Source organism: Ylistrum balloti, unplaced genomic scaffold (genome assembly GCF_031769215.1).
Source record: "Ylistrum balloti isolate Yb309-2 unplaced genomic scaffold, AGI_CSIRO_Ybal_v1 Utg369808, whole genome shotgun sequence".
In the NCBI taxonomy this organism is placed as follows: Eukaryota; Metazoa; Mollusca; class Bivalvia; order Pectinida; family Pectinidae; genus Ylistrum; species Ylistrum balloti.
Window position 1 is genome coordinate 1,492,526 of NW_026781982.1, and position 26,687 is coordinate 1,519,212.

Below are 26,687 nucleotides of genomic sequence, written 5' to 3' on the forward strand. Positions count from 1 at the left end.
ACGTGGAAGCGAAGGAAGTCAACAATGTGTTGTGATTATTCTCAGCACTGAAATTTCCTTGCGACTTGATTGGTTGATATTAAACATGGGTACCGATACATGTGTAGGAAATGTATTAATTTTCTTTTTTTTTTCGTATTGTAAAAAGAACAATAATTCATAATATATGCTGATTTTAGTCTTTACCATTTTGTCTATTATTGTTCAAATTTATCACCACCAGAAAATATCAAAATTGTAAAATACTAGACATTGATCTTATCAAGTCCCTGTGTCTAATATAGACGTAAGTTACCGTTATTTAAAAGCATTACTTCTATCATCCTAATGAATGTGTTCTATAATTACATCACACTTGGTAATTGACATGGATCTGACAATTGAAATATGAAAAGTACATTTACATATTACCGTAATCAGTTTTCACCAATTAACCAATATTCATTAAATGTGACATTTCACCAAAGTTATATGCTTCATAAGAGAGAGAGAAGAAATGATATTTGACCCGTGCATCTTCCAGAATAGATTTAATATATATATATATTGTCATTCATGTGAGGGAAGCTGTGGCATGAGCTGGTATACACCCTCCAGGATAACATATGCATGGAAAATTAGGACAAAACCTTAGAAATAAAGTATTTTCCCGCACAATGCACCAAAAGTTTGAAGTTTTGGCCATGATTCAACAAATTTATCTCACAGAAACCAGGTAACCATTCTTTAAAGTTTTACTGGCCAAAGCACTAGATTGAGAGCTGAAATTAATAAATCTTATTGTGAGGTCCATCAATTTTCTTTCAATGGTGGGTCTCAACACCCCAGGGGCATATTGGAAGGAGGGGGTGGAGGAACTCAATTTTGTATATGTAGCATGTTTGATCCCCTGGGGCCAGAGAGGCCAAACCCAATATATATGGGAAGTAGAGGAATATATTTAGGTATTTTGTTTAAATTTGGTCATAAGCATCCTAAGGCTAAAAAAAACAATTTTATCTATATTGTGAAAGTCTACAAAGGCCATAGCAGCCAAGTGGCTAAGACATCTTTATCACTTGGCCTCCACCTCTGGGCCACTTCCAGGCTTTCATAGGGCAGTCAACAGGAAGCTGGCTACAGGTTTTTCTCTGTTAATTCCAGCTTTCCTCCACCACCAAAATTTGGCTCATCCATAAATAGCTTTGGCTGTTTTTAGGACGTAAAGCAACAATAAACATAATTTTGTCTAAATTTGGTCAGAAGCATAATCAAAGTGTTAATGGAACTCAATTTTCCTGGGGCCCAATTGGGGAAAGAAAATGATTTTAAGATCCTTCTGCTTGGATAAACATACTTTTACAAAATCAAGTTTGAAGCATCCCATGGTGGAGGAAAACAAAATTTGCATGGTTGGTGGGTCTTGAGGGTCAGAGCCCAAGGGAGGAAATTCAGCAATTTCTTTGAAATCTTCTACTTCTGTAGGAATGATAGTGTTAATGGGACTCAATTTTGTATCATTGGAGAATTTGAACCCAACAAGTCCAAAGGGCTAAGGCCCAATAGGGGGAAAACAGGAATAGATTTGGGTGTACTCTGGAAGATTACATGATAAGTTTGTTCAATCTCGGAGGAAATCACACAGTGCTAAATAGTCTAGTCACATGTTACAAAACGTCCTGCAAAAAATTCCTTTCAATTGTTTGATCTGCAACTGGTAGAATACTGTTTCAGTAACCTGTAGTCACAAATTAGTCTCCTAACAGAAATGCTTCAAAACAATCATCAACCCTAGTAACAATAACAATAATAGATGTAAGACGTGAAAAAGGAAGAGACAAATTCTTTGTTATTGTTTATTTTTTTTTCTTTAATTGTATCAATGTTTGTGTAAACAACATAAAAATATATCTATATCTAACAATTAGTCTAGCGATTAATACAGTTAATAAAACACTCTTATTCTTAAAACATCAAAAGTAGAAAATCCTAAATTATGAGTTTCCAGAATTAAATGACATTTAATATACTGACCTCTATATGATATCTTTGACTTAAGTCTAAACGCTTGGGTATAGAGCAGTTTGTACTTAAGTCCTAGTCTGAATCTCAATGTTCAACTTCAATAGGAATATGACTAAATATGGTGAAAAATTAACGTACATAACATACTATGTTACCTAAAACAAAATTCAATTTAATTCAAACTTTGAATTTGACTTAAAATTTGTCCACTTTGTAGATGAAAGATACAGCTTGAATAGAAAAAGCATTCTACAGAAGTTGATGTGTCGCCTGCCGAGCTAGGTTTCTACAGAAGTTGATGTGTCGCCTGCCGAACTAGGTTTCTACAGAAGTTGATGTGTCGCCTGCCGAGCTAGGTTTCTACAGAAGTTGATGTATCGCCTGCTGAGCTAGGTTTCTACAGAAGTTGATGTGTCGCCTGCCGAGCTAGGTTTCTACAGAAGTCGATGTGTCACCTGCCAAGCTAGGTTTCTACAGAAGTTGATGTATCGCCTGCAATGTTTCTCGAGATGAGTTTTGTGGAATAATAGCCATAGATATTTATTGTATTCTATTTGTATAATTTGTCCATTTGTTTGAGATGTGAAGAGTAAACTTGTAGATTAGATGTACAGTGTCAAAGGAACTGAATTCCAAGGATGGATTTTCCTTTTTATACAACATAATGTTTTTATTTTGATTCTTATTTTTTAAGATAGTTAAAGACATGAAAATGTTAATTTGCAATAATGTCGATTTACAGTGTCTATGTATCAATATTTGTAATGTAAAGATGAGCATTTGCTATACATGTTGAAATAGATGTAAAACCAAGGAAGTAAATGTTATTTGTAGTACATTGTGTTATCTTGCAGTTTCTGTAACATACAGTAAAGAGTTTGGAAATAGCATAAGTTCTATGGATGAAATAAATATTCCCATAAATATCTCCAAATATTGACCAATCACTGTATCAAAACTACATATAATGTTACGTTGAAAAAATCTTTGACCATCAGACTTCAAAAGCAATCCCAACAAAGCACTTTTGATAAGGAAGCATTGTATGAAGTTTGAGGTTGTTTGGCCAGAGGGAACTGAAGTTATCGTGAAAAAAATAATTTTCTACTTACAGTAGTAATAGTGATCTTGACCTTTGACCTTCGGGCCTATAAAGCACTCCTAAGCAAGCACTTTTAGTAAGGAAGGACTGTACGAAGTTTGAGCTAGATTGGCCAAAGTTAACTCAAGTTATCAGGAAAAAAGTTTTGTGCAAGTGACACCACTGCCGTTATAGTAATACCTCTTGTCACCTTTGGCTGGTGACACAAAAACAAATCTTGTAGGACTTAATTATGTCATTACAGTCTTTTTTACACACATATTTTGTACTGTAAAATAGCAGTGTGACCATCTAACTCCACATTAGATATCTGATGTAGTCTGAATCTATGGTACATAATCATAGATATTTTTAAAGTTCCACAAATCTGGATGGACAATTAAGAAATGCATAGTTTATAACTGGAATGGCACCTCTGTGTAGTTAGACTGCCGTGATACAAGGGAGTCAGGACTTCCCCCCTGTCAGGGTCGAGGAAGGCTTTGTCAGCATGTGCTCCGTTTCCTTAATCCTGTAAAGAAAAGGTTAAAAAGGATGGTTAATATTGTTGTTTTCTCTAACAGATGACAGAACGTGGCAGAAAAAAGCTAGTATTCTGTTTAAGGTACAAGGACAGATGCCAACTGAACATTAGAACATATATACTACAGAAAAGAATTTGATAAGGGTGAGAGTATTACCAGCCACAGATTTATTGCTGGATAAATATGGCATTGTATTTTACACATACATGGTTTTGATCCTCAGCAGTCTCTCCTGTGATGTTGTGTCTCCAAAATGAAATGATAGGGAGTCTTCTAGGCTCTCAAGCATTAAAGGATGTTTAGTGGGTGTGCTTGAAAGTCGCTTCTCATCTTGTGACACTGCTGCAAATGTGTCATCATTGGTCAGATCAAAAGGTGGGAGTGTCGCACTATGGTTAACAGATAAATCTGTAGGCTTTCTAATCGGTGAGAGGCCCACAGCTGCTGAGTCGTTGATGTCACTAGGTGTCAGGTTTGGTTGAGGTTGGCATAAAAGGTCACTAAATACACTGCTTCCTGATAAAATATATACCAAATATCTCCATTTTAATCAATAAATCAATTACCAACATTTAAATCAATTATCAACATTTCACTTCAACAGAAGTATTGTTTTTTTAAACAATGCTTTCACAATATTTGAATGGAAATTGTCCTGATGACAATTATAATCTAAAATAACTATTCCACATTAGACTGTATAATTACATAACAAAATTGTACTATAGACACAGTAGGTTTTGACAGTATTTATACCAATTATCCATACTTCATACTGATGGTTCAAATATATAAGGAAATATATATGGACAGAGCCAAAGTTGTATTCAGCTGTTGTATACATTACATTATAAGAAACAAGGGGAAACTGAACTGAATCAACACTTCAACACATTGTTATATATACAATATACATATGTACAATATACACCATCCCCTGCTTGCTTTAATGCTGATGTGATTATTGACAACTTGGGAGATCTATATCTCAATGATTTTGTGTTATGAATTAGAACTTAATATTAAGGCATAAAAAGTTTTTTGTTTTAATTTATTGTCCTATGGTTGGCACAGGATTGAGGACAAATCTAGTCACCATAGCTAATATTGTATTTATTGTCCTATGGTTGGTACAGGATTGAGGACAAATCTAGTTACCATAGCTAATATTGTATTTATTGCCCTATGGTTGGTAAAGGATTGACGACAAATCATAAAACCATAGCTAATATTGTATTTGTTGTCCTATGGTTGGTAAAGGATTGACGACAAATCATAAAACCATAGCTAATATTGTATTTATTGCCCTATGGTTGGCACAGGATTGAGGACAAATCATAAAACCATAGCTAATAATGTATTTGTTGTCCTATGGTTGGCACAGGATTGAGGACAAATCATGTATCCATAGCTGATATTGTATTGTGATCAATACAATATTACTTTGCACATGAGATTCGAACAGTTCCTAGAATCATATCCAGGATCAGAATCTACTAGGATTACTGAGCGACATTGTAAATATGATTGAACAATGTTAACTGTAGCCAATATAAGCAGAAGGGTCAAACCATCACTAGACAGGAACATAATTTTTTATAAAAATATTGTTTCCATACTATCCACCAACTTCAACTGATTAGAGGTTCACTATAAATTATGAGATAGGTTATACATCCACTTTATTACTCAATTAAGAGGGAAGCAGAGGAGGGTTTAAGACAATGACATTACCGTTAGAGTGATTTGCTGTCAAAAGCTGCATCTGCTGGTCTGCAGGTTGAGCTTCCAGTGGTGTGACAGAAGAAAAGAAAGGTTGTACATTGTTTGTGTCCACTTTGTCTCCAGCATCTTTGCTTTGTACTGTGTGAATAATATCTGTTCCACCATGGGAATGTGTTTTACTCTGATAAATATTTGTAAAACTTTTTACATTTGGTTCCTGGTGAGATTCAGCTCCATGCCGGGTATACGTGGTGCCTTGGGACTGATGCACATTACCAGAAGTCTGTGCAGCTCCATGTGGTGCCTCGTTATTTCCATGTGGAGTGTCCCTGAATCCTTGACTTGTTGGCTCACTAAGTACAGTCTGTGTAAAAAAACACTTTCATTTGCACTGTACATGAATGAACTTTAAGGAACTTAAACAGACCTTCCAGAATTGATTTCTCAAGGTTTTCTATCTTATTTCATTTCATTAAAAATCACTTTTTTATGGAGTGACAGACTCATAATTGGAATGATAAAATAACTGTTTTAAATATATTTTATGTATCTATTACTGAAAAGTCATGCTCATAGAAAATACTGAAAAGACTGGAAACATTGAAAAATGGACAAAACTATAGAGTAGTAATGAAGATTAAGATATTTTCTCACTTACCCTGTTCCCACTAAGTCTAGCCTCTACCAGGGCTACTCTATTCTCTACAAGTACCATCCGGGCCATGAGAGTCTCCAGCTGCTGTTGGATCATGGTCAGTGTAGCATTCACCTTCTCATTGGAGTTGACAGCACCCTGTGACTCAACAAGTCCTGTAATGTTCTTTACCACTGTATCTAAACTGTTCATCCGGTCCACAACAGCCTGGTGTTCATGAAACAACTACATCTGTCAGTAATTTTTACATGAGATATGAAATAGGAGCTAAGCACTGTTTAAATAAGTCATGATTGGGGATTGTGTTTGATATCCAAACTTACAATACTTCTTGTCTCACCTACAGTCTAGATTTTCTGTTTCAACACATCATCAGTCTACTTTGTTTAAAATCACTCCATCTTTGACTTATGCAAGTAAAGGTCAATTATATTATATATCCTTTTCCACAAAGAAGTTTGTTTTTAGGGGGCACTCAAATTTAACTTTCATGGACAGTTTGTTTTAAAGAGCAACTTGCATGTGATAAGATCAAAGTCATTGATACCATCAAGACTGAATGGGAAATAAGTTTTCAAAGAGTCTCGAACTTATCGGATCAAAGAAAGTTACACAAAATGGAGGGCACCCTTGTCCAAACTTTGTTCATGACCTCTCTTCAATTTGTAAGACGGTGAAAATTGTTTCATTAAAAAGATGAAAGACTGTTGAGAAGAATTGTTTCTCTCGTGGTTGCACACCTTTTCCTAGTAAGAAACTGATGTACAAACTTTACCTGTATTGTCCTGCTATACTGTTGAGATTCATCATGTACTTGTGGCTGACTTTCAGGGCTATCTACCACGCGTGGTTCTAGAAAAGATTCACCACGAGTTACAGCATTAACAGTCTCTATTTCATCCTCCTCACTTTCTTCTTCATCCTCCTCTTCCTCCAGCTGAGTATCTACAAAATCAATGTTGCTTCCTTTTCACAATGACTGCAACTAAAGTTGAATTCAGAAAAAATGATGCCACAGAACAAAAACCAGGAATCGCTTTCATTTCCAGTGCTTTTAGAATATGTGTACTAACAATTTTTCTGACAACAGTTTTGTGAAATGCCTCTTAATTACAGGAAAACTCTCCTTCAAATTAGAGCATTGTTGAAAATAAGTCAAATTTTCTACCTTAATTCTGACAATTCTTTTCCATTATTTGTAGATATGTTTTTTTTCTTTCAATTTGTAGGTGTGGAATAATTGTACCTTGGGAAACTGTTTTTACAGGGACAGATCTGCTTCTGGTCACACTTGAAGTTATTGGCAAGAAGTGTACTTCTGATGACTGTTGAAGTGGTGCCCTTGTTGGCAGCCTCTCTTTGGTAATATGTGGTGGTGAAGCTACCTCTGTATAAAGTGGTGGGTGCTGCATATAATCTGTCATGTGACTAGTCATGTGACTAGTCATGTGACGTACAGGATGACTTTGAGGCTTGTGAGGTTGTAAAAGCTCGTTCACAACCTGTGCTTGTGGTGAATCTGTTTCTTCAGAAGGGGAAGTAACTCTAAGATGCCTATTTGTTGTCGTCTTTGGCCTCTTTGTCAACCCTGAACTGACCTTTGGTACTTCATTGGACACTGGCTCTGTTGACTTTGGTCGATTTCCCTGTTTTAAGGGTCACATGGAAAAATAAACATCACCTTATATTTTCTATTTGACAACAACTGACGACAAAGTTACAAACAAATCTGACTGGTTTACAATCTTAAATTTCCATTTGTTATCAGATATCATTTATCACATGTCATCTTTTTCTTATAAAGGATTGCTTCTGAAGTGCATCCAATCTGTCAACTTTTATATACCTTTTAAATGTATGGTATTTTATGATTAGTTTAAGGAGTACCTTTGTAGAACCAAGTTGAACAAGTCCACTGACAGCAGCGCCCCCTGTAGCTGACTTTTTGGCTGGGTTCAAGATACGGCTTTTCTCACGAACCATGTGAAGCACCTCAGAACACATAATAATCTTCCTCTCAGCAAAACCAGCATTGAAGAATTGTTCTTTTGTTATGAGGGGTTTGTAGCTAAACAAATCCCGTAGGATCTGAAGAGACAAAGGAATGTTTCATGTTCATCTGTATGTGCAAATGAAACAAGTTGAAACAATGATACTTGCAAAACCTGGACAGTAGGTTGATTTTTACATAATAAATATACTATATTATAGTTATACAAACTCAAGTTTTATGAAAACAAATCAGTTTTCATACATTCACTGTTAGATTTTTATTTTTAATATTGAAAACCTAATAGGAAACTCAAACAATAGAGCTTTGTTTTCATTTATTTGGAATAGGGGCATTTCAGTCTTTCAGTATAAAAATTTGATTAAATTGCAGTTCATTTCAGGAGTTTACTATGTTTAAAATCACAAGTAACAAAAAATAAAAAAACAAAAATGTCAACTTGTTTTTTAGGTAATAAATAAACCTAAACCATCTGATAATTTTTAATCACGAATCCATAAAATAAAAAGATGGCTGCCAGATTGACACCATTTCAAGAAAAATACTTATGATTATTTGTGAAAACATCAGAAATTTTGAAACTCTATAAACATGTACAACTGCAACACTATATAACCTTGTACACAGCTTCAATAAACCGGAAATCTGTCTTGCCGTAGAGCTCTGCATCTGATGCTGAGATAAGCTGTGCCAGTGCATGACTGTAACTTGTAAAGGCATAGTGATAGATTGGTAAGAAGGCTGTTGGTTTTCCAAGAGACATACTGTAAATAGAGATACAAAAGTGCCTAATATTTTCAATTCACACGGAGCTCATTAAAATCAAGCTATCAATCAAATCAATAAGGTAGGCCAGACGAGTTCTATAACACAAATACAAGGTCACAACAAAGAATAGATTTTCCACACAACATATATTTTTTGAACTTGGATTATTTTGCTTTACATGTAAAACATAAACTTAGTGACCTTGACCTTTTTAATTTGTCCTACCTTTGATTTTGAAAATCAGTAGGGATCTATTTCTCACCATATTTACAAAGTTCAACAAATTCAGTGATTTTTGTAGAATTTTTTCAAGACATCAATCCCAAAATTTTGATGAGTCCCACTTCAAAGAAATAAACTGGGTTCTCATAATCTGACTGGAGTCCCACAAGAAAAGCAAAATATCTGAGTCCCAAAAATCACTAGCTACCCTTCATTGCACCATTTCTCCTTGTTGTCCTGCAGATCACCATATGTGGCATTCACCTTTGACCCATGAATCCTGAATTTAATCACATTTGCCAAAGCATGAAGAGGAAAGGATAAGAATTTAGGCAAGTTTAATTATCCTAAATAACACATTTCTAAATGTATAACTGACAACCAACATTGACATGACTTCAAATAACCTTGACCTTTAATCCTCTGTCCTAAATTCGTTCATAACTAGTGATAGATAATAAGCCAAATCAATCAATCATGACCTTTGACTCCTCAATTTGAAAATCTTTCTCTATGTTCTCTATGATATATTTTCATTAAATATGCTGACATATATACACTGTATTGCATACAACTGATTTTTCTCAATAGCCCAAAAGCGACCTTGACAATTATTGACCCTTTCATTTTCATTACCATCAATGTTATTAGTTAATCATGCTAAAATGCTTTGTCAAAAGGACAAACAGAAAGATACAAATAGTTATGTTGTGATAAGCAAGCACCATAATTAGCAATAACCCCTATCTTAGTGAAATGTCTGAAGTCATACTTGGCAAGGTCAATGTCCTCATTGTACTTGATCAGCTTGACTTCCTTCTGCAACTTCCTTAGGTTGTTTGTTAAATCACCAGTAGGCATTCTCTGCAACAAAAATTAAACAGAATATAGAAAACATGGTTATAACAACCATGACACATGCATTGCTGAATGGTTACATTTATAAGTCCCTTACTGGAAATATATACCATACATTTGCACTAAAAACTGAGTTATATGTATTGTGTCACCAAAATAAAAAGGGAAATATCCCTGCCAAGAGCTTTAACAGAAATCATGGTGCTTCTGTACATGTACAAAACATAATAAAATGATTGAAAATGCATTTTTTATTATGGCCTAACAGCCAATGCGACACTATATATTTGCATAAGAAATATGAATTTCTGTTATCTAACTCTTTGATAGAATGGTACATAAATCGGGTTTGAACATACTTTTTAATTCGCGAGGATGCACAGGAAGCCCATCATATCCTCTCATTACTGTGGATTCAGACACATTTGTGATCAGGTAAGATTTCTTTTTTTTCGAATCTGTTATCTTTCTATATAGGAAGGAATTTCTGACTATAATCATCATGTATTAATAAAGAAATACTGAGTGATTATTCAATAGTAAACATATTAGACAACAGACGTTTGATTTTTTATTTACAAGTGTGGTCAGTTAAATGTAAATATGCCATTTTATGTGGTTATTGAGTTTAAAAGTTTACTACCTGTATACAAATTATTAAAATTCTGTAATGAGAGGATGCACGGACCTAAACTTCTCGGGCATCCCCACAAATAATAGGATCACCCTTTTATATATAAAAAAAAATATGCATTTTTGTTCAACTTCATGTGTTTCTATTTCAAATTATTCCCGATTGAGTAACAAATGCATTTTGTTTACCTTAAACAATAATTATCACTAATATACAGGGTTATTAACCGTATGCAGGGTTGTGCCAAACCTGATTACAATGGCTTCAGTCCATCAGACGTTTCATATGTGAAATATAGCCATATATTATAGCCTACTACAAAATAGTAGGCATCATCTACAACACTTCTCCCCGACCTATGCAGTTTGTGGTAAAATAATGTCGTTATTTCCAAAAAGAATTCATAAATAAAATTAAAATTGCAAACGAAATCATAGAGAATATTGCCTGTGGTAGCATTCCATTACAAAAAATTGGTAGCATACCTCAAACTTTTGTGATGACAGGCATCGACAGATCTGTTTGTTTATAAATGGCGCACCTGTCAAAATTGACAGGCGCGCCATCTAACACTTCCGGTTTGGAATGTCATTAGCTTCATTGTTATTTCGAAGGAAAAGTACACCTTGTCAATGGACTTTCTTCATTAACTAAAGTAAATGACAATGTTTCATCAAAAAATATTTTATTCTGCTTTAGTAAGTGTGGTTCTTTTTGTACTTTGACAGCGTTTCCTTCTGAAAAAGAGTGATCTCCCTTCTTTGTTTATTTTTGATACTTGATGAGGGCGCTCCACCACCACCATCACGTGTTGGTGGAACTAAACATACCCGTCAGTCGGTTGTTCTGAAAACGTGAACATGTCACGTTCTGTCAAGTGTAGTGTGTTTTTCTTGGTGTTTGGAGTGGTTTTGATAATACTGGGATGTGTTTTTATCCCTGTGTTCCATAATATGATCCACAATGAGATAAAGGAGGTAAGGTTATAGGCGCATTCGGTCACCCGAAAGAAAATCTCGGTGCACATGCACTAATTAAACAGGATCTCGTTACTGCAAATTTAACACAACTTTAAGCACTTCATTTGTACGTTTCGTAAAATTCGGAATATTGTATGTTCTTTATATACAGATGTGCTAAAGTGTAGTTTGGCCTCGAGCCTTGATCCTTTGACCTGATATAGCATGCTATTATGTACGTGTAACGATTACATTTCGGTTTTCTTACTTGTCTTGTTTTTATTTATTTATCTAGTAATGGGGAGGGAAAGGGTGTAAAAATGTTTAAGAAAATAGACGGCGGTTGCTTTTTTTTTCTTACAAATAAGGAAAAATAATTTCCTTATTTCTTTCCATACAGAACATATTAACTATGTCTTTGAGGACTTTAAAGATAGCTATATAGGTTGTCACTTTGTGGTGAAAAAGTATGTCATAGGTACATACATATATATAACAAACAAGTTATGTAATATACCAGAGTGCTCTTTGACTAATGTAATTATTTACACTGGATTAAAGTTATAAAACTGAAAAGATGCCACTTTTTTTTTTAAATATGTGCTTTGAAGGAAATTGATTGAATTTAATTTGTGTTATTGTGTAAATGTGTTTTTGGGTTTTTCTTTTTTGTCAGGGGAAGCTAATAAACTCAGAAAGAAAGAATAACATATTCATAACTGGAATGCAGACATCTGAGCTCATGCTTTGTATGATATCAGAATCAATCAGAACATATAGATTTATTTGTGATATTTATGAGATAATTAATACATCATGCATGTGACATGTTGGAACAAAATTAATCCTTATAATCTCTTCTGACAGTTGTCTAGTGTCCATCAGATATTTATAATGTCTGGTGATGGACAGCCAACCGAATTCAGGCTATAGTGAAGTTTAATTTGCTCCAGAGAAGGAAGTATCATGGTTTTTTGCACTTAAACTGAAGTATGTTATATCCTTTAATAGAATACAGGCTTTATGTACTTAAAAATATTTCCTGAAGTCAACGACCTAGATTCTAATCGGTTGTTGTTATATTATCTTCATAAAACATAAACATATGCAGATATAATTAGTTGTCAAAGATCTGTCTATTCTTTCATTGTCTGTAATGTAAACTAAGACATTGAACTTGATAAGAGAAATACACAAACTCAATTATCAGACAGCTAAAATGAGTTGAAACCGCTAACTGCAAAATAGTTGTGAGTTTTCTGTTACTTTAATGCATTGAGCAAGTTATATTTTTTCTTTGATAAATGTTTTATAATTACTGTACAAGGATTTGTATTTCCTGCTTATTGATATACAATGTATAAAAGTAATGCATTGCTGCTAATTGTAAATTACCTCTAAATGAACCACACTACATAAGGAAATACACTTGAATTCAATGTTTCTGTGATAAGTCATTCAAATTCCTGAACTCTAGCAATTTATGTTTTTGCAATTTGGCATTGATCAATCGGTAAGGTTTAGTATAAGTGGAAGTATATTCACACTGCTGAGTTCCTGCACTTCCTAAAGTTCTTTAAGGGCAGCAGAGAAAAGTTTATTCATAAGTTCCACCTTATTCACTTATGATTTTACCTATTTCATTTCCTTGTTGTTGTATTTTAGCAAATACCTCTTAAAGTTGGATCTAAATCCTACAACACCTGGTTGGATCCTCCTGTACCGATCTACTTCCAAGTGTGGGTTTTTGACCTTGTAAATCCACTAGAGGTTGTCCAGCAAGGAGCAACTCCAGCTGTGATACAGAAAGGTCCATACTCATATAGGTAAATTTACATGGCTTTAAACATGATGAACCTCAGAAATGATATTAAGCTGACTTTAAAAACCAAAACATGTTGATGCTATGAGACTGAGATTGCAAAAAGTCAGGAATCAAATGAAAACTTGAGTATATATATGAGGATAACCTAGTTTTACTTACTTCCTGTAGTTTTAAGAAAGACAATGATCAAACCTGATATATAAACTAAATATTGCCCAGTCCAGCAGTTAAGTAATTTATGTCAATGTATAAGGTTTCCAAATGTGATCTAGAATCTTCTCATTTTGTACCCTTTTTGTGATTTCCAAAACTTTAAGTGTCATGAAAATCTCAAGAGATGTATATGTCATTTAGTCATTGTAATCATTTCTTGATCACATGGGGCCGTGATAGCTCATTCAGTTAGGTCGTTGGTCTAAATAACGTCAGATGACAATATGACAAGCATGGTTTGATGCTCCCTATCCATAACTGTTTGTGTTTCTCTGGAAGCTGAGAAACAAAGCCGTCTTTGCTGATGTGGTTGTGTGCCCTTGGGTAAGACATTATACCCTAATTGCTGTGGACGTCATACAACAGGTCTTCTGTGTGGTGTTCAGTGAGGTAGCCAATCTCCAAGGAAACCCTGTGATCCAGGGTCTTCATTGGGCCTGAAACCCATCAAACAAACAAATCTGGAAGATATATCACAATTCTGTTGTAGGGAACACAGACAAAAGGTCAACATCACTTTTTTTGAAAATGGCACATTGGCCTACAGAGAAAAAAGATCTTTTACATTTGATCGAGAAATGTCAGTGGGCCCTGAGAGTGATACGTTTACCACCGTCAACCTGCCAATGATTGTGAGTAGATCTACCAATCTTTTACTACAAGGTCTTGTTTTAGTGCATTGTGAATCCTGTTATAGTAAATCTGACTATCATAGTGTAATGTCTTTGTTATACAGTTTCACTTTACAAATGGAATGTTGTCATTCCAGAAGTAGAATAGGACAAATATACTTTTTATACACCCATCAAAAAAATTGAACACAACATATTGTGATTTGTTCATCAGTTGTGATCTTAATTTATCTTTAAGATTCTCACAGTTTTCGACAGGTGTCTTTGGTCAGCTTTATTGTCAGGACATGATCTAAATATATCAGTAGTATTTATAGTAACATAAAAACACCAGGTAGCTATATAGTTTGTGTACAGTGACATTACAAACACCAGGTAGATATATAGTTTGTGTACAGTGACATTACAAACACCAGGTAGATATATAGTTTGTGTACAGTGACATTACAAACACCAGGTAGATATATAGTTTGTGTACAGTAACATTACAAACACCAGGTAGCTATATAGCTTGTGTACAGTGACATTACATACACCAGGTAGATATATAGTTTGTGTACAGTGACATTACATACACCAGGTAGATATATAGTTTGTGTACAGTGACATTACATACATCAGGTAGATATATAGTTTGTGTTTAATGACATTACATACACCAGGTAGATATATAGTTTGTGTACAGTGATATTACATACACCAGGTAGATATATAGTTTGTGTACAGTGACATTACATACACCAGGTAGATATATAGTTTGTGTTTAATGACATTACATACACCAGGTAGATATATAGTTTGTGTTTAATGATATTACATACACCAGGTAGATATATAGTTTGTGTTTAATGACATTACATACACCAGGTAGATATATAGTTTGTGTACAGTAACATTACATACACCAGGTAGATATATAGTTTGTGTTTAATGACATTACATACACCAGGTAGATATATAGTTTGTGTACAGTAACATTACATACACCAGGTAGATATATAGTTTGTGTACAGTAACATTACATACACCAGGTAGATATATAGTTTGTGTTTAATGACATTACATACACCAGGTAGATATATAGTATGTGTACAGTGACATTTCATACACCAGGTAGATATATAGTTTGTGTTTAATGACATTACATACACCAGGTAGATATATAGTTTGTGTACAGTAACATTACATACACCAGGTAGATATATAGTTTGTGTACAGTGACATTACATACATCAGGTAGATATATAGTTTGTGTACAGTGACATTACATACACCAGGTAGATATATAGTTTGTGTACAGTAACATTGCATACATCAGGTAGATATATAGTTTGTGTACAGTGACATTGCATACACCAGGTAGATCTATAGTTTGTGTTTAATGACATTACATACACCAGGTAGATATATAGTTTGTGTTCAGTGACATAACAAACACCAGGTAGATATATAGTTTGTGTACAGTGACATTACATACACCAGGTAGATATATAGTTTGTGTACAGTGACATTACATACACCAGGTAGATATATAGTTTGTGTACAGTGACATTACATACACCAGGTAGATATATAGTTTGTGTACAGTGACATTACATACACCAGGTAGATATATAGTTTGTGTACAGTGACATTACATACACCAGGTAGATATATAGTTTGTGTACAGTGATATTACATACACCAGGTAGATATACAGTTTGTGTACAGTGACATTACATACTCCAGGTACACTAAATCTAGCAAACAGACAAACAAATAAATCTGTATACACAGTGTAGATAAGTAATTTGATAACCTTGATATGATGAACAGTATTTATGTAGCATATGTTACATTAGAATGTTTTCCTGTCGAGAGTGGAGGGACCTCTGTACCACACATACTTACAGTATCTGTAGTATACCTCAAAGTTATGATTCACTGACCAGAGCTGCAGTGATTAAATGTCTTATGACAACACATGAATGGTACACACACTTAGTTGATGGTATAGTCAGTGTGACATGTACTTATCAGGGTTAAAGTACATTTACAAATAGCTTATACACATCATAGCATAACTAGTTGTACCCAAAATAAATAAAAACTTTATCTTTTAAAATTTTAATTTTTCTTACCCTTTCATCTTAAAAGTTATTGTGTAAAACTTTTTAAGCTCTTTATAAATGCAGTTATAGTTATCGTCAATTGCTCAAAGATATTGTGAATATAGATATTGGGTTAGTCTATCAGGGCTCTTGATATGCCAGATTTTGGGCCGATATTCGGCCCCATTCCCAATGCAAAATAGTATCCTTTTTCCCAATTTAGACCCCAAATTTAAGAAAAACAACACTATTTTTCCCCAATTCTAAGGGCCCTCCCCAGTCCCAAAATAGTATGTGAGAGCCCTCTATATGTATGGCTTTTCACATAGACTTCAATGTCATGAGCTTGCAAAGTACTGTGATTAGTCTCAGAACATTTTCTACAGGTTGGTAATCACAACAAAGTGCACGCATTGATATAACTGCACTGTCCTCTTTATCAGACAAATGACCAGAGAGACATCATTCAACCTAGGTTGATGACATTTACACCTGGATGTTACCCTACATTACAGGTACCCTAATTAATGACATTTACACCTTCATGTTATCCTACCGTACAGGTACCCTAATTAATGACATTTACACCTGGATGTTACCCTACAGTACAGGTACCCTTATTAATGACATTTACACCTGGATGTTACCCTACGGTACAGGTACCCTAATTAATGACATTTACACCTGGATGTTACCCTACATTACAGGTACCCTAATTAATGACATTTACACCTGGATGTTACCCTAAAGAACAGGTACCCTAATTAATGACATTTACACCTGGATGTTACCCTACCGTACAGGTACCCTAATTAATGACATTTACACCTGGATGTTTCCCTACAGTACAGGTACCCTAATTGATGACACCTGAATGTTTTAGTTCGTATACCCATGTGACAGTCACACCTGGCCTTGACTGTCAGATAATATATAGATTACACATATTATCATATAGAACTAAGATACTTTAAGACCTGTACACATTTTCTGACCTAGAGATGGTGGTTTTTATAATTCACCTGGTCCTGTAAACAAAGATAAGTTTTAAGTATAGGGGAAACAGACTCATTTTCTGAAATCAATGAATTTGCCAGCCCTTGTCGATTTTGTCTTTATATATAAACAATTGAAGATCACCATCCTATAATTGATTGACGATTAAATACAAATTTTACACCCAAAATTACTTTCCTGAAATTACTTTTAAGATACAAAATCCAAGATGAAAGTCCCAATAACAGGATTAGAGAACTATTCATTTCCCTCTGTTGACTTACCAAAGATACTTGATGTGGATATGACCTGAATCTCACTCAGCTGAATCCTCTAGATCTGTCAAAAATGGGCCTCTAACAATACCTCACAGACTTGACAGGTCATGACCACCAATTTTTACAGGAGCACATGCAATATGTATAAACACTGCTGGATTATGGGTAGAATCCTGGCGCAGTATTTAAATGACCCAATTAGGTTCAAATTTGTCATTTTTTAGGCTTACAGCACTACCTGCTAAAATTGATATCAAGAAGTTCAAGCCAACATATAAGCTTTTTCACTTTAAGGCTTTAAAATAGTCAGGGACTTTGTGAGGATTATAAAAATGTTAGAAACAAATACGGTAGTCCTAATCTATTCAGAACTATTAGGGATTTTGTGAGGATTATAAAAAAGTTAGAAACAAATAGTCTTAATCTATTCAGAACTATTAGGGACTTTGTGAGGATTATCAAAAAGTTAGAAACAAATAGTCTTAATCTATTCAGAACTATTAGGGACTTTGTGAGGATTATCAAAAAGTTAGAAACAAATAGTCTTAATCTATTCAGAACTATTAGGGACTTTGTGAGGATTATCAAAAAGTTAGAAACAAATAGTCTTAATCTATTCAGAACTATTAGGGATTTTGTGAGAATTATCAAAAAGTTCAGAAACAAATAGTCTTATCTGTTCAGAACTATATTCTTTAGTAATGACACTTTTGCATATAAGATATGAGCCTCATCAAAGCATTAAAGAATTCTTTGGAAGTTAAAGGCTAGGAATTCTGGTACATGATACAGGGAAATCTCATTATTAGACACTAGGGAAAGGCTAGGAATTTTGGTACATGACACAGAGAAATCTCATTCTTAGACCCTAGGGAAAGGCTAGGAATTCTGGTACATGACACAGGGAAATCTCATTCTTACAACCCTAGGGAAAGGCTAGGAATTCTGGTACATGACACAGGGAAATCTCATTCTTACAACCCTACGGAAAGGCCAAAGTACTGTTAAAAGTATTGATTCATCTGTCCAGAGTACAGTTAAAAGTATTGATACAGCTGTCCAGACTACTGTTACAAGTATTGATACACCTGTCCTCAGTACTGTTAAAAGTATTGATACACCTGTCCAGATTACTGTTAAAAGTATTGATACACCTGTCCAGAGTACTGTTAAAAGTATTGATACAGCTGTCCAGAGTACTGTTAAAAGTATTGATACACCTGTCCAGAGTACTGTTAAAAGTATTGATACACCTGTCTAGAGTACTGTTAAAAGTATTGATACACCTGTCCAGAGTACTGTTAAAAGTATTGATACACCTGTCTAGAGTACTGTTAAAAATATTGATACACCCGTCCATAGAGTACTGTTAAAAGTATTGATACACCTGTCCAGAGTACTGTTAAAAGTATTGATACACCTGTCTAGAGTACTATTAAAAACATTGATACACCTGTCCATAGAGTACTGTTAAAAGTATTGATACACCTGTCCAGAGAACTATTAAAAACATTGATATACCTGTCCAGACTACTGTTAAAAACAATGATACACCTGTCCAGAGTACTGTTAAAAACAATGATACACCTGTCCAGAGTACTGTTAAAAACAATGATACACCTGTCCAGAGTACTGGTAAAAGCATTGCTATACATGTCAAATGTAAGGAAATGTTGTTTCCTTCACTCAAATTTTTTTATCACCTCTGTTACAGACAATAGCTGAGTTGATTCGATTTGAATATGGCTGGCTTCAAGCATTCGTTGATGCATTGCTGGAAGCTGTTGGCGATGCAGAACTATTTTTGAAGCTGTCTATTGCAGACATACTGTGGGGCTATGAAGATGCTCTATTGAAATCTATTAAAGAAATTGCTGAACGGTTTAATCACACACTTCCTGATGAATTTGGTTTGTTCTTGAATGTGAGTAACAATGAATTAGAGATATTTACCTGTATAACAATGAATTAGAGATGTTTACCTGTATAACAATGAAATAGAGATATTTACCTGTATAACAATGAATTAGGGATATTTACCTGTAAAACAATGAATATTAGAGATATTTACCTGTATAACAATGAATTAGAGATATTTACCTGTATAACAATGAATTAGAGATATTTACATACTAGTCTAAGACTAATATATTGATATATTAATAGAGAAATTAAGAGAAACATTCAACTTTTAAAATAATAAATAAAGATTAAACACTGGTGGGTGCACAGATCCCTCTGGGTTCTCTTGTATTCATTAAAAAAAAACCAAAAACTTCAATGGAATTGTCACGTAACATTTGGAATAACACCTTGTCAATTTGAAATGTCACAGTTGTGCATAAATATTTATCACTGAAAAATATGTAGATTGTCAATCCATTCATGCCGACTTTGTGTGCATCTATGGTAAATTTAGTATATAAGAGACCTGGTGACTATTTTTAGATGAAGAAATAGGGGCATACTTATTGTATCATACTAGTTATAATGGAATAGAATGGATTTGAAATAACGTTAATTTTTATTTTGATGTTATTTGTTAAACAGAATAATGGCTCAGATGATGGCCTATACACTATTTTCACTGGATCAGATGTTCAGGGAATTGACAAGTTCAATCTTATAAACAAATGGAATTATAAACAGTAAGTTCTTTGATAAGCTATAAATATATCTATGTTGTTTTTCTGTCATTTTAAAATGTTTATTAAAGAGATAAAATGTTTGTGACTAAATCTGTGACCCCCAACACAGTATGAACATGCTGTATGAAAAAATGTTTGTTTCTAAATCTGTGACCCCCAACACAGTATGAACATGCTGTATGAATAAATGTTTGTGACTAAATCTGTGACTCCCAACACAATATGATCACATTGTATGTAAAAAATGCTTTGTCAAGTTTTTTGACTGTGTATTGTAGAAGTTCTTCACATATATTAACATGCACTGCGTAAAGAGATTTATGGTATAAAACTTATTGTTATGCTGGTGTTTTAGGAGACTTGGATACTGGAATACAGACTTCTGTGACATGATTAATGGAACTGGTAAGTAACTTTTACCATAAATAGTGATGTGATGTATTCATGTTGCTTAACGTCCAGTCCATGTCTACTGACCACCTCTCCAGGTATGTGAGTACCCATGTTGAGTACATGTGTTTATTCAAGGCTGTGATATTTTCATGTAAGTCTTATTGCAATGGTGTGGATCTGGAGTTTACATTACATTACTACCAAACTGCAGAATACTGTCCCAAGGCCCCAGCAAATCACACCGCCCTGTCATACTCTGACAAACATAAGTATGTAAGATTGACTAATTTTGTTTTTAATGTTCAGTGCTTTTCTTTTTTGCATATTGAAAACCATTTCAATATCATCATGATTCATATAAACCTCAATCATTGTTTGCTGACCGGACTAGAACGGCTAAGATAGGGTTCTATTGACTAAACTGTTTATATTTAAGTATTATAATTTTTAGAAACATTCTCCATTTTCTTTCTTTTTTTCAGATGGGACAATGTTTCCTCCTTTTCTAGAAAAGTCAGATAAACTGTACATCTTCTCCACAGACATCTGCAGGTAAATTTACCTTCTTACTAAATCATTTATTTACTTTTACAATTTGAAAATTGTATGGTCAGAATTACGTTCGGTACAAATATGTGGTGATGGTTAGTTCTTTTGTTTTATGGAAACCTCTTTCGGACTCATGAGAACTCTGAATTGTACTTATAACTACTTTAGACTGTGTTCTGTAAATGGTAGTCATTCATATTTTGATGGAAATGCTGAATATTATTGATAAACAACTAAATCTGCTGTAGGATTCAGTCTATTTTCCAGGGCTGACTGAAATAGTATCCCTCAATGTTGTTTTCCCAAAGAGCATTTAAAAAAAAAAAAAAAGGAGAGAAAGAAAAATTCTGTTTCCTTTGTTTTCCACCTAGTCATTAGCAGTTTGTGACATCAAAATATATACAACTCATAAAAAGGAGGAGTTTTCATCTTGATCAACAGCACATGAAAAACATCTGTTGATTTATTTAATTATTGTTATATCATGCGATGTTTTTATTTTGCATTCTAGACTTTCGATTTATGATGATTTATGTTGCTGCAGAAACGGCTTTTTACAAAATTTTGTTCGTTGACAGATCTATCTATGCAGCTTATGAAAGTGATATTAAACTGAAGGGAATCAACTTGTATCACTTCACTGTACCACCAAAGGTGTTTGAAAGAGCGTCTCTAAATGAGAATAATGCTGGGTTCTGCTCTCCACCAGGTCATTGTCTTCCATCTGGTGTTCTCAACATTAGTGTGTGCAAGTCAGGTATGATTTTGGTCTTCTCCCCTTGGTGTTGAATAGAATCTTACATGGGACTTCACTGGACAGGGACATCTCAACCCAAGTGTAAGATATTGGTTGTCTCCCCTTTGTGTTGAATAGAATCTTACATGGGACTTCACTGGATAGGGACATCTCAACCCAAGTGTAAGATATTGGTTGTCTCCCCTTTGTGTTGAATAGAATCTTACATGGGACTTCACTGGACAGGGACATCTCAACCCAAGTGTGATATTGGGTTATCAGGACGAGATTTACTAGTAACCAATTGTTAGTTATTGTGAAAACTTTTCATTCCACCATCATTAATCACTCATTAAAATGTGGGATGTGGTTATGCTACAGAAAATGTAGCGTCCGAGCACATGCAATTTGTTATAACCGGGGGATGACAGAGAAAACAAGGTACAACAAGAGACAAATCTGTGAATGACGTTAGAATATTATACTCCTTACTTATGTATGGGTGAAGTGGTCACATTATCTGTTAGTGGTAACTAACAAGATATCTCATACTCCTCAACAGTTTTGTTTCATATTCACATCATACCACCTAGGTCTTCACCAAATTTAATATTGATGGTCATTGGTCAAGGTTAAAGGTCAAAGGTCACTCTTTACCACTTTGATTAAGGGGTCATGGTATATCTATGTTAGCCACTGCTTACTTTGTTTTCATTAGTACATTGTGTATTTGTCTGCTATTTTGGAATTTAATGAGTCTTGATAATTCAATAACATTCAGTCAACCACTATTGGGTAATGGCTCAATTGATGAAGATTGAAGAATGCAATTCAGATAGCTGTCTGCCATTAATTTGTTGTTCTATGGTCAATATTACCACTAAAGCAGAGCGAATAACAACCATGAATGGATAGATTGCTGTCATAATATCCACACAATTTAACATACTGATGAATAAGCTTGTAATTATTTCATTTCTCTACTACAGATTCACTTGGGCCCTAGGTTTACACTCAACATTTTTTTAATTACCAGGGTTATATGAATTTTTTAAATATCTTCTGCTGTTGAAATTTTAGACAATATGTAAATGACATCATTTTCCAAAACAAAACATTGACATTTGATGATTGTATTATTACAACAGGTGCTCCTGTGGTGATTTCTAATCCACACTTCCTCCAGGCAGATGATGAAGTCATTAATGGGGTGATCGGGATGCACCCAAACAAAGAGGAACACCAAACAGTCCTGGATGTAGATCCAGTAAGGGTTCAATTTTGTTTTCTCAGATTTTCTTTTATGATTGAAAAATGGAAGCTTTTTTCATAATTGATTCATAAAATTCATGAAAATTCAGAAATTGAAATTTAGCTTTTACTTGGAAAAGTGCCAGAGTATTTTCAACTACTAATTGTTCAAAAAGTTTATCAGATTTTAACCATGTTTGGTTTACAGTAGCAATATATGAAAAGTGTCAAGTGATTTATAAAACAGAATGGTGTGCCATGATATCTGCAAGACCAAGGAACAGAAAACCTTGACCATGTTGTCTGAAAACTTTCAAAAAACTGCATTCATGAAATACATCCAATACTTTCTGTAACAATGAACGGTATCTAAAAGGCAGTGTTATAAACAGGTGCTCCTATCGTGCTGTATAATGTATAAGGCAGTGTTATAAACAGGTGCTCCTATCGTGTTGTATAATGTATAAGGCAGTGTTATAAACAGGTGCTCCTAACGTGTTGTATAATGTATAAGGCAGTGTTATAAACAGGTGCTCCTATCATGCTGTATAATGTATAAGGCAGTGTTATAAACAGGTGCTCCTATCGTGCTGTATAATGTAGGAGGCAGTGTTATAAACAGGTGCTCCTATCATGCTGTATAATGTATAAGGCAGTGTTATAAACAGGTGCTCCTAACGTGTTGTATAATGTATAAGGCAGTGTTATAAACAGGTGCTCCTATCATGCTGTATAATGTATAAGGCAGTGTTATAAACAGGTGCTCCTATCGTGCTGTATAATGTAGGAGGCAGTGTTATAAATACATTATTGCTAATTATAGTACATGGCTTGCATTTTCACTTTTCCCATCCACAGCTGACAGGAGTTGTGATGAATGCAGAGAAAAAACTTCAGCTTAATGCTTTTTTACAAAAAGTAGATAATTTCAAGTAAGTATGACCTTGCTTCAATAAGATAAACATATACATTGTAGTTACAAAGTACACACAGATTTACGGTGAAGATGGTAGATTATTTTTGCTATTTGAAGTTCTACAAAGATTAATTTTGCATTATTGAGAGGATTTCTGTACTAAAGTTTTGTTACTGATGCTGAAGTTATTTTTGTATCATTCTTCAGTGATTTAGCAAAACAGAAAATACCAAATATATCCAGTTAAACATTTTGATTTTCTTACAAATTTGAAATTTGTCTAATACTGAAAAATTCTTCTCTATTTTAGACAGTTTACATAGTTAAATTCTTATTAGAAAAACCCACTGATGTCAATGTACTAAGTACAGCAGGAATGATTTTAGGTTTTAGTTTTACTATGATAGCAAAGCAGCCCAGCTTCACTGCTCCTAAAAACTTCATCATAACTGTCATGAATTATTATTGAATTTACAGATCTACTTCAAATATAAAGGATGTTTTTTTCCCAATCATGTGGCTTAATGAGGTAAGTATATTGATTTATTGCAGTGAATAATTTGTCTTAAAAAGTAGGAATATGTGAACATTATAACTTACTCCATAGAGAGATACAAGTATTTGGTGTTGTGCATCATCATGCATCATTTGCCGTCAGTAAATTTTTCGTTAAAAACACTACTCCTGCTTAACGTGTCGGCAGATTTCAACCACATTTGGTCAGAAACATCATGGGGGGCAGGGATCATTTCTTCTATTCAACCCCCAGGGACCTGGGTATGTGGCTCCAAAAGGGTAATTAGACAATGCTTTGTATCAAAATGCTGCTCTTCCTTAATGCTTGAGTGGATTTCATTCAATTTTTGTCTGTAACATCAGTAGGGATTGGCAAATTTTCTTAAATTCAGAATTTTGATTCAACCCCTAGGGACTTGGGGGTAGTGTCACAGTTTCCCGTCATCATTGATAAGCCTCTCTAATTTTAACTGATATTCTATGAAGGATTTTAACTGATTTCCAATCTCTCTATAGAGTGCCTTGATAGATGATAAGTCAGCCAATGAATACAAGACAAGTCTGGTGACTCCAATAAAGATCACACAGGCAGTCCAGTATGGTCTCATTGTCATTGGAGCATTCCTCTTTATCTGTGCCTTGGCCTTCTTCATCAAACACAAAGTGACTCAGAAGGTAACCAGTTACAGGGATTGAATTGTGTTTCATATCTTTATTTGACTGTACATTAGACTGTTTAACCAAATGCAATGGCAGAAAATTTGACAATTATGAATTTTACTCAAAATCATTTTTATTGCTGAGATATGAGAGTAAAATGATTTTGATGTGGACTGGGTAGATTGTATGCTTCATCATTGACTTATGTTGTTAACACACTGTTCATAGATATTTCTTAAATTAATGATCTCAAAGGTCTTTGGATTTTACTTGTACATCTGTTTAACAGTTTGTTTATCATGCTAACAAACATCCACATGCTCATTAAACTTCAGATTATTTCAAAATTGATATAAACTTGATGTCTTAAGCAATTAAGTAAGGAAGATATTTTATTTGAATTATAGGGTTAAAATAAACTGAATTCTATGTCACCTAGTAATTTGATAAATAAAGAAGAATGATTTTATTTTTTCCTTATTTTTTTCAGAAAGCTGACGTACTTGTAGACATTCCAAATGAGAGGTTAACTAATGACCGTCCAGATACAGAGAGAACAAACCTCATACAAACATAACAGGGCATCATGGGAAAATTGGTGTGATTGTAACAGTAGTCATCTCCTTTCTGGAAAGGTTGTTCTCATACCAGGGAAAACATATCCCCTCTTGTGAGGACAGAAGCCCAGATGAGGCAGAGTCCATCTTTATAAAATCAGGGGAAATCAAAGGGCCTTATGGTAATCAAAAAAAAATTATTAATACTGGATTAAATAAAAATCTTGTTTTATTTCTGGATATGAATTTGATAAAGTTGATTAGGTAATGTTTATTAATACATAAAAAAGGTTGTAAATATAACTTTCATGAGCATACAATTTACATTTCTGTCTGCTTGAGTTATATCCCTTTGCTATCTGAATAAACAGGGGAAATTTATATTAAAATTATCAAATTTTTCAGCAACTTGCAGTGGATATTACCAGCACATAACATTTTAGAAAGCTGTGTTCTATATCACACCCTGCCTTATTTTGTTTGGTCTAACATGACCAAGTTTTATAAAAATTTACATCATGTTAAAACAATGCTCATCAAGTTATTTTCCTGACACCACATGCCTTATATCTGTATTTTATCTTCATGTTGACTGTTTTTTATGACAGTAGAAATTTTTGGTTGAACAAAAATTAGACATAATGATGTTTCACTATTGACCTGATGTTGTAACTTGGTAATAAAAGGAATATGTAGCTTTAGGCTTTAGATGATACAGATATGTTTGGCTTCTTCAATATCAAGACTTAAAATGGACTACTTTTATTGGGTAAATGCAGAACAAGGATAAAGTAGGAAAACCAGAGTTCACAAGGTATCAAAACATTTCTGGATGGCTAACATATGGTATTCTGTAGAGATTTTTGTGATTTTTTTATCATGATTGCCTAATGATCAAAACATGTAGAAAAACAACTGCCATGGACATTAAGGATATCATTAAACCTGACTTAAATTGTGTTAAA

The 26,687-nt window shown here is 34.1% G+C and overlaps 2 protein-coding genes across 2 annotated transcripts; one reads left to right on the forward strand and one right to left on the reverse strand.

Annotated features, from left to right (window-relative positions):
• Positions 1–3,349: 3,349 nt before the first annotated feature.
• Positions 3,350–11,018, reverse strand: LOC132544744 (uncharacterized). The gene is made up of 10 exons (XM_060208394.1): positions 10,989–11,018; positions 9,784–9,875; positions 8,638–8,785; positions 7,898–8,098; positions 7,257–7,656; positions 6,786–6,955; positions 6,014–6,217; positions 5,365–5,719; positions 3,837–4,146; positions 3,350–3,617 (listed from the first exon to the last, which is right to left on the reverse strand). Exons 2-10 carry the CDS (start codon positions 9,870–9,872, stop codon positions 3,554–3,556), a joined length of 1,941 nt encoding a protein of 646 aa, XP_060064377.1. The 5' UTR covers positions 9,873–9,875; positions 10,989–11,018; the 3' UTR covers positions 3,350–3,553.
• A 345-nt stretch (positions 11,019–11,363) lies between these two features.
• LOC132544717 (lysosome membrane protein 2-like) lies at positions 11,364–25,808 on the forward strand. The gene is made up of 13 exons (XM_060208359.1): positions 11,364–11,480; positions 13,128–13,288; positions 13,991–14,132; positions 19,211–19,420; positions 20,047–20,144; positions 20,500–20,549; positions 21,020–21,089; positions 21,665–21,843; positions 22,971–23,089; positions 23,932–24,005; positions 24,467–24,518; positions 25,022–25,180; positions 25,656–25,808. Exons 1-13 carry the CDS (start codon positions 11,364–11,366, stop codon positions 25,740–25,742), a joined length of 1,518 nt encoding a protein of 505 aa, XP_060064342.1. The 3' UTR covers positions 25,743–25,808.
• The last annotated feature ends 879 nt before the right edge of the window (positions 25,809–26,687 follow it).

Bases quoted from the DNA above. Each gene is read 5' to 3' on its own strand.
- LOC132544744 (XM_060208394.1), bottom strand. From the start codon at position 9,872: ATGCCTACTGGTGATTTAACAAACAACCTAAGGAAGTTGCAGAAGGAA. The intron at 6,956-7,256 runs GTACAATTATTC...TTGATTTTGTAG, and splicing joins TGTAAAAACAGTTTCCCAAG to ATACTCAGCTGGAGGAAGAG. The intron at 5,720-6,013 runs GTAAGTGAGAAA...TTTTTTACACAG, and splicing joins CTAGACTTAGTGGGAACAGG to ACTGTACTTAGTGAGCCAAC.
- LOC132544717 (XM_060208359.1), top strand. From the start codon at position 11,364: ATGTCACGTTCTGTCAAGTGTAGTGTGTTTTTCTTGGTGTTTGGAGTG. The intron at 19,421-20,046 runs GTGAGTAACAAT...TTTGTTAAACAG, and splicing joins AATTTGGTTTGTTCTTGAAT to AATAATGGCTCAGATGATGG. The intron at 21,090-21,664 runs GTAAATTTACCT...GTTCGTTGACAG, and splicing joins TTCTCCACAGACATCTGCAG to ATCTATCTATGCAGCTTATG.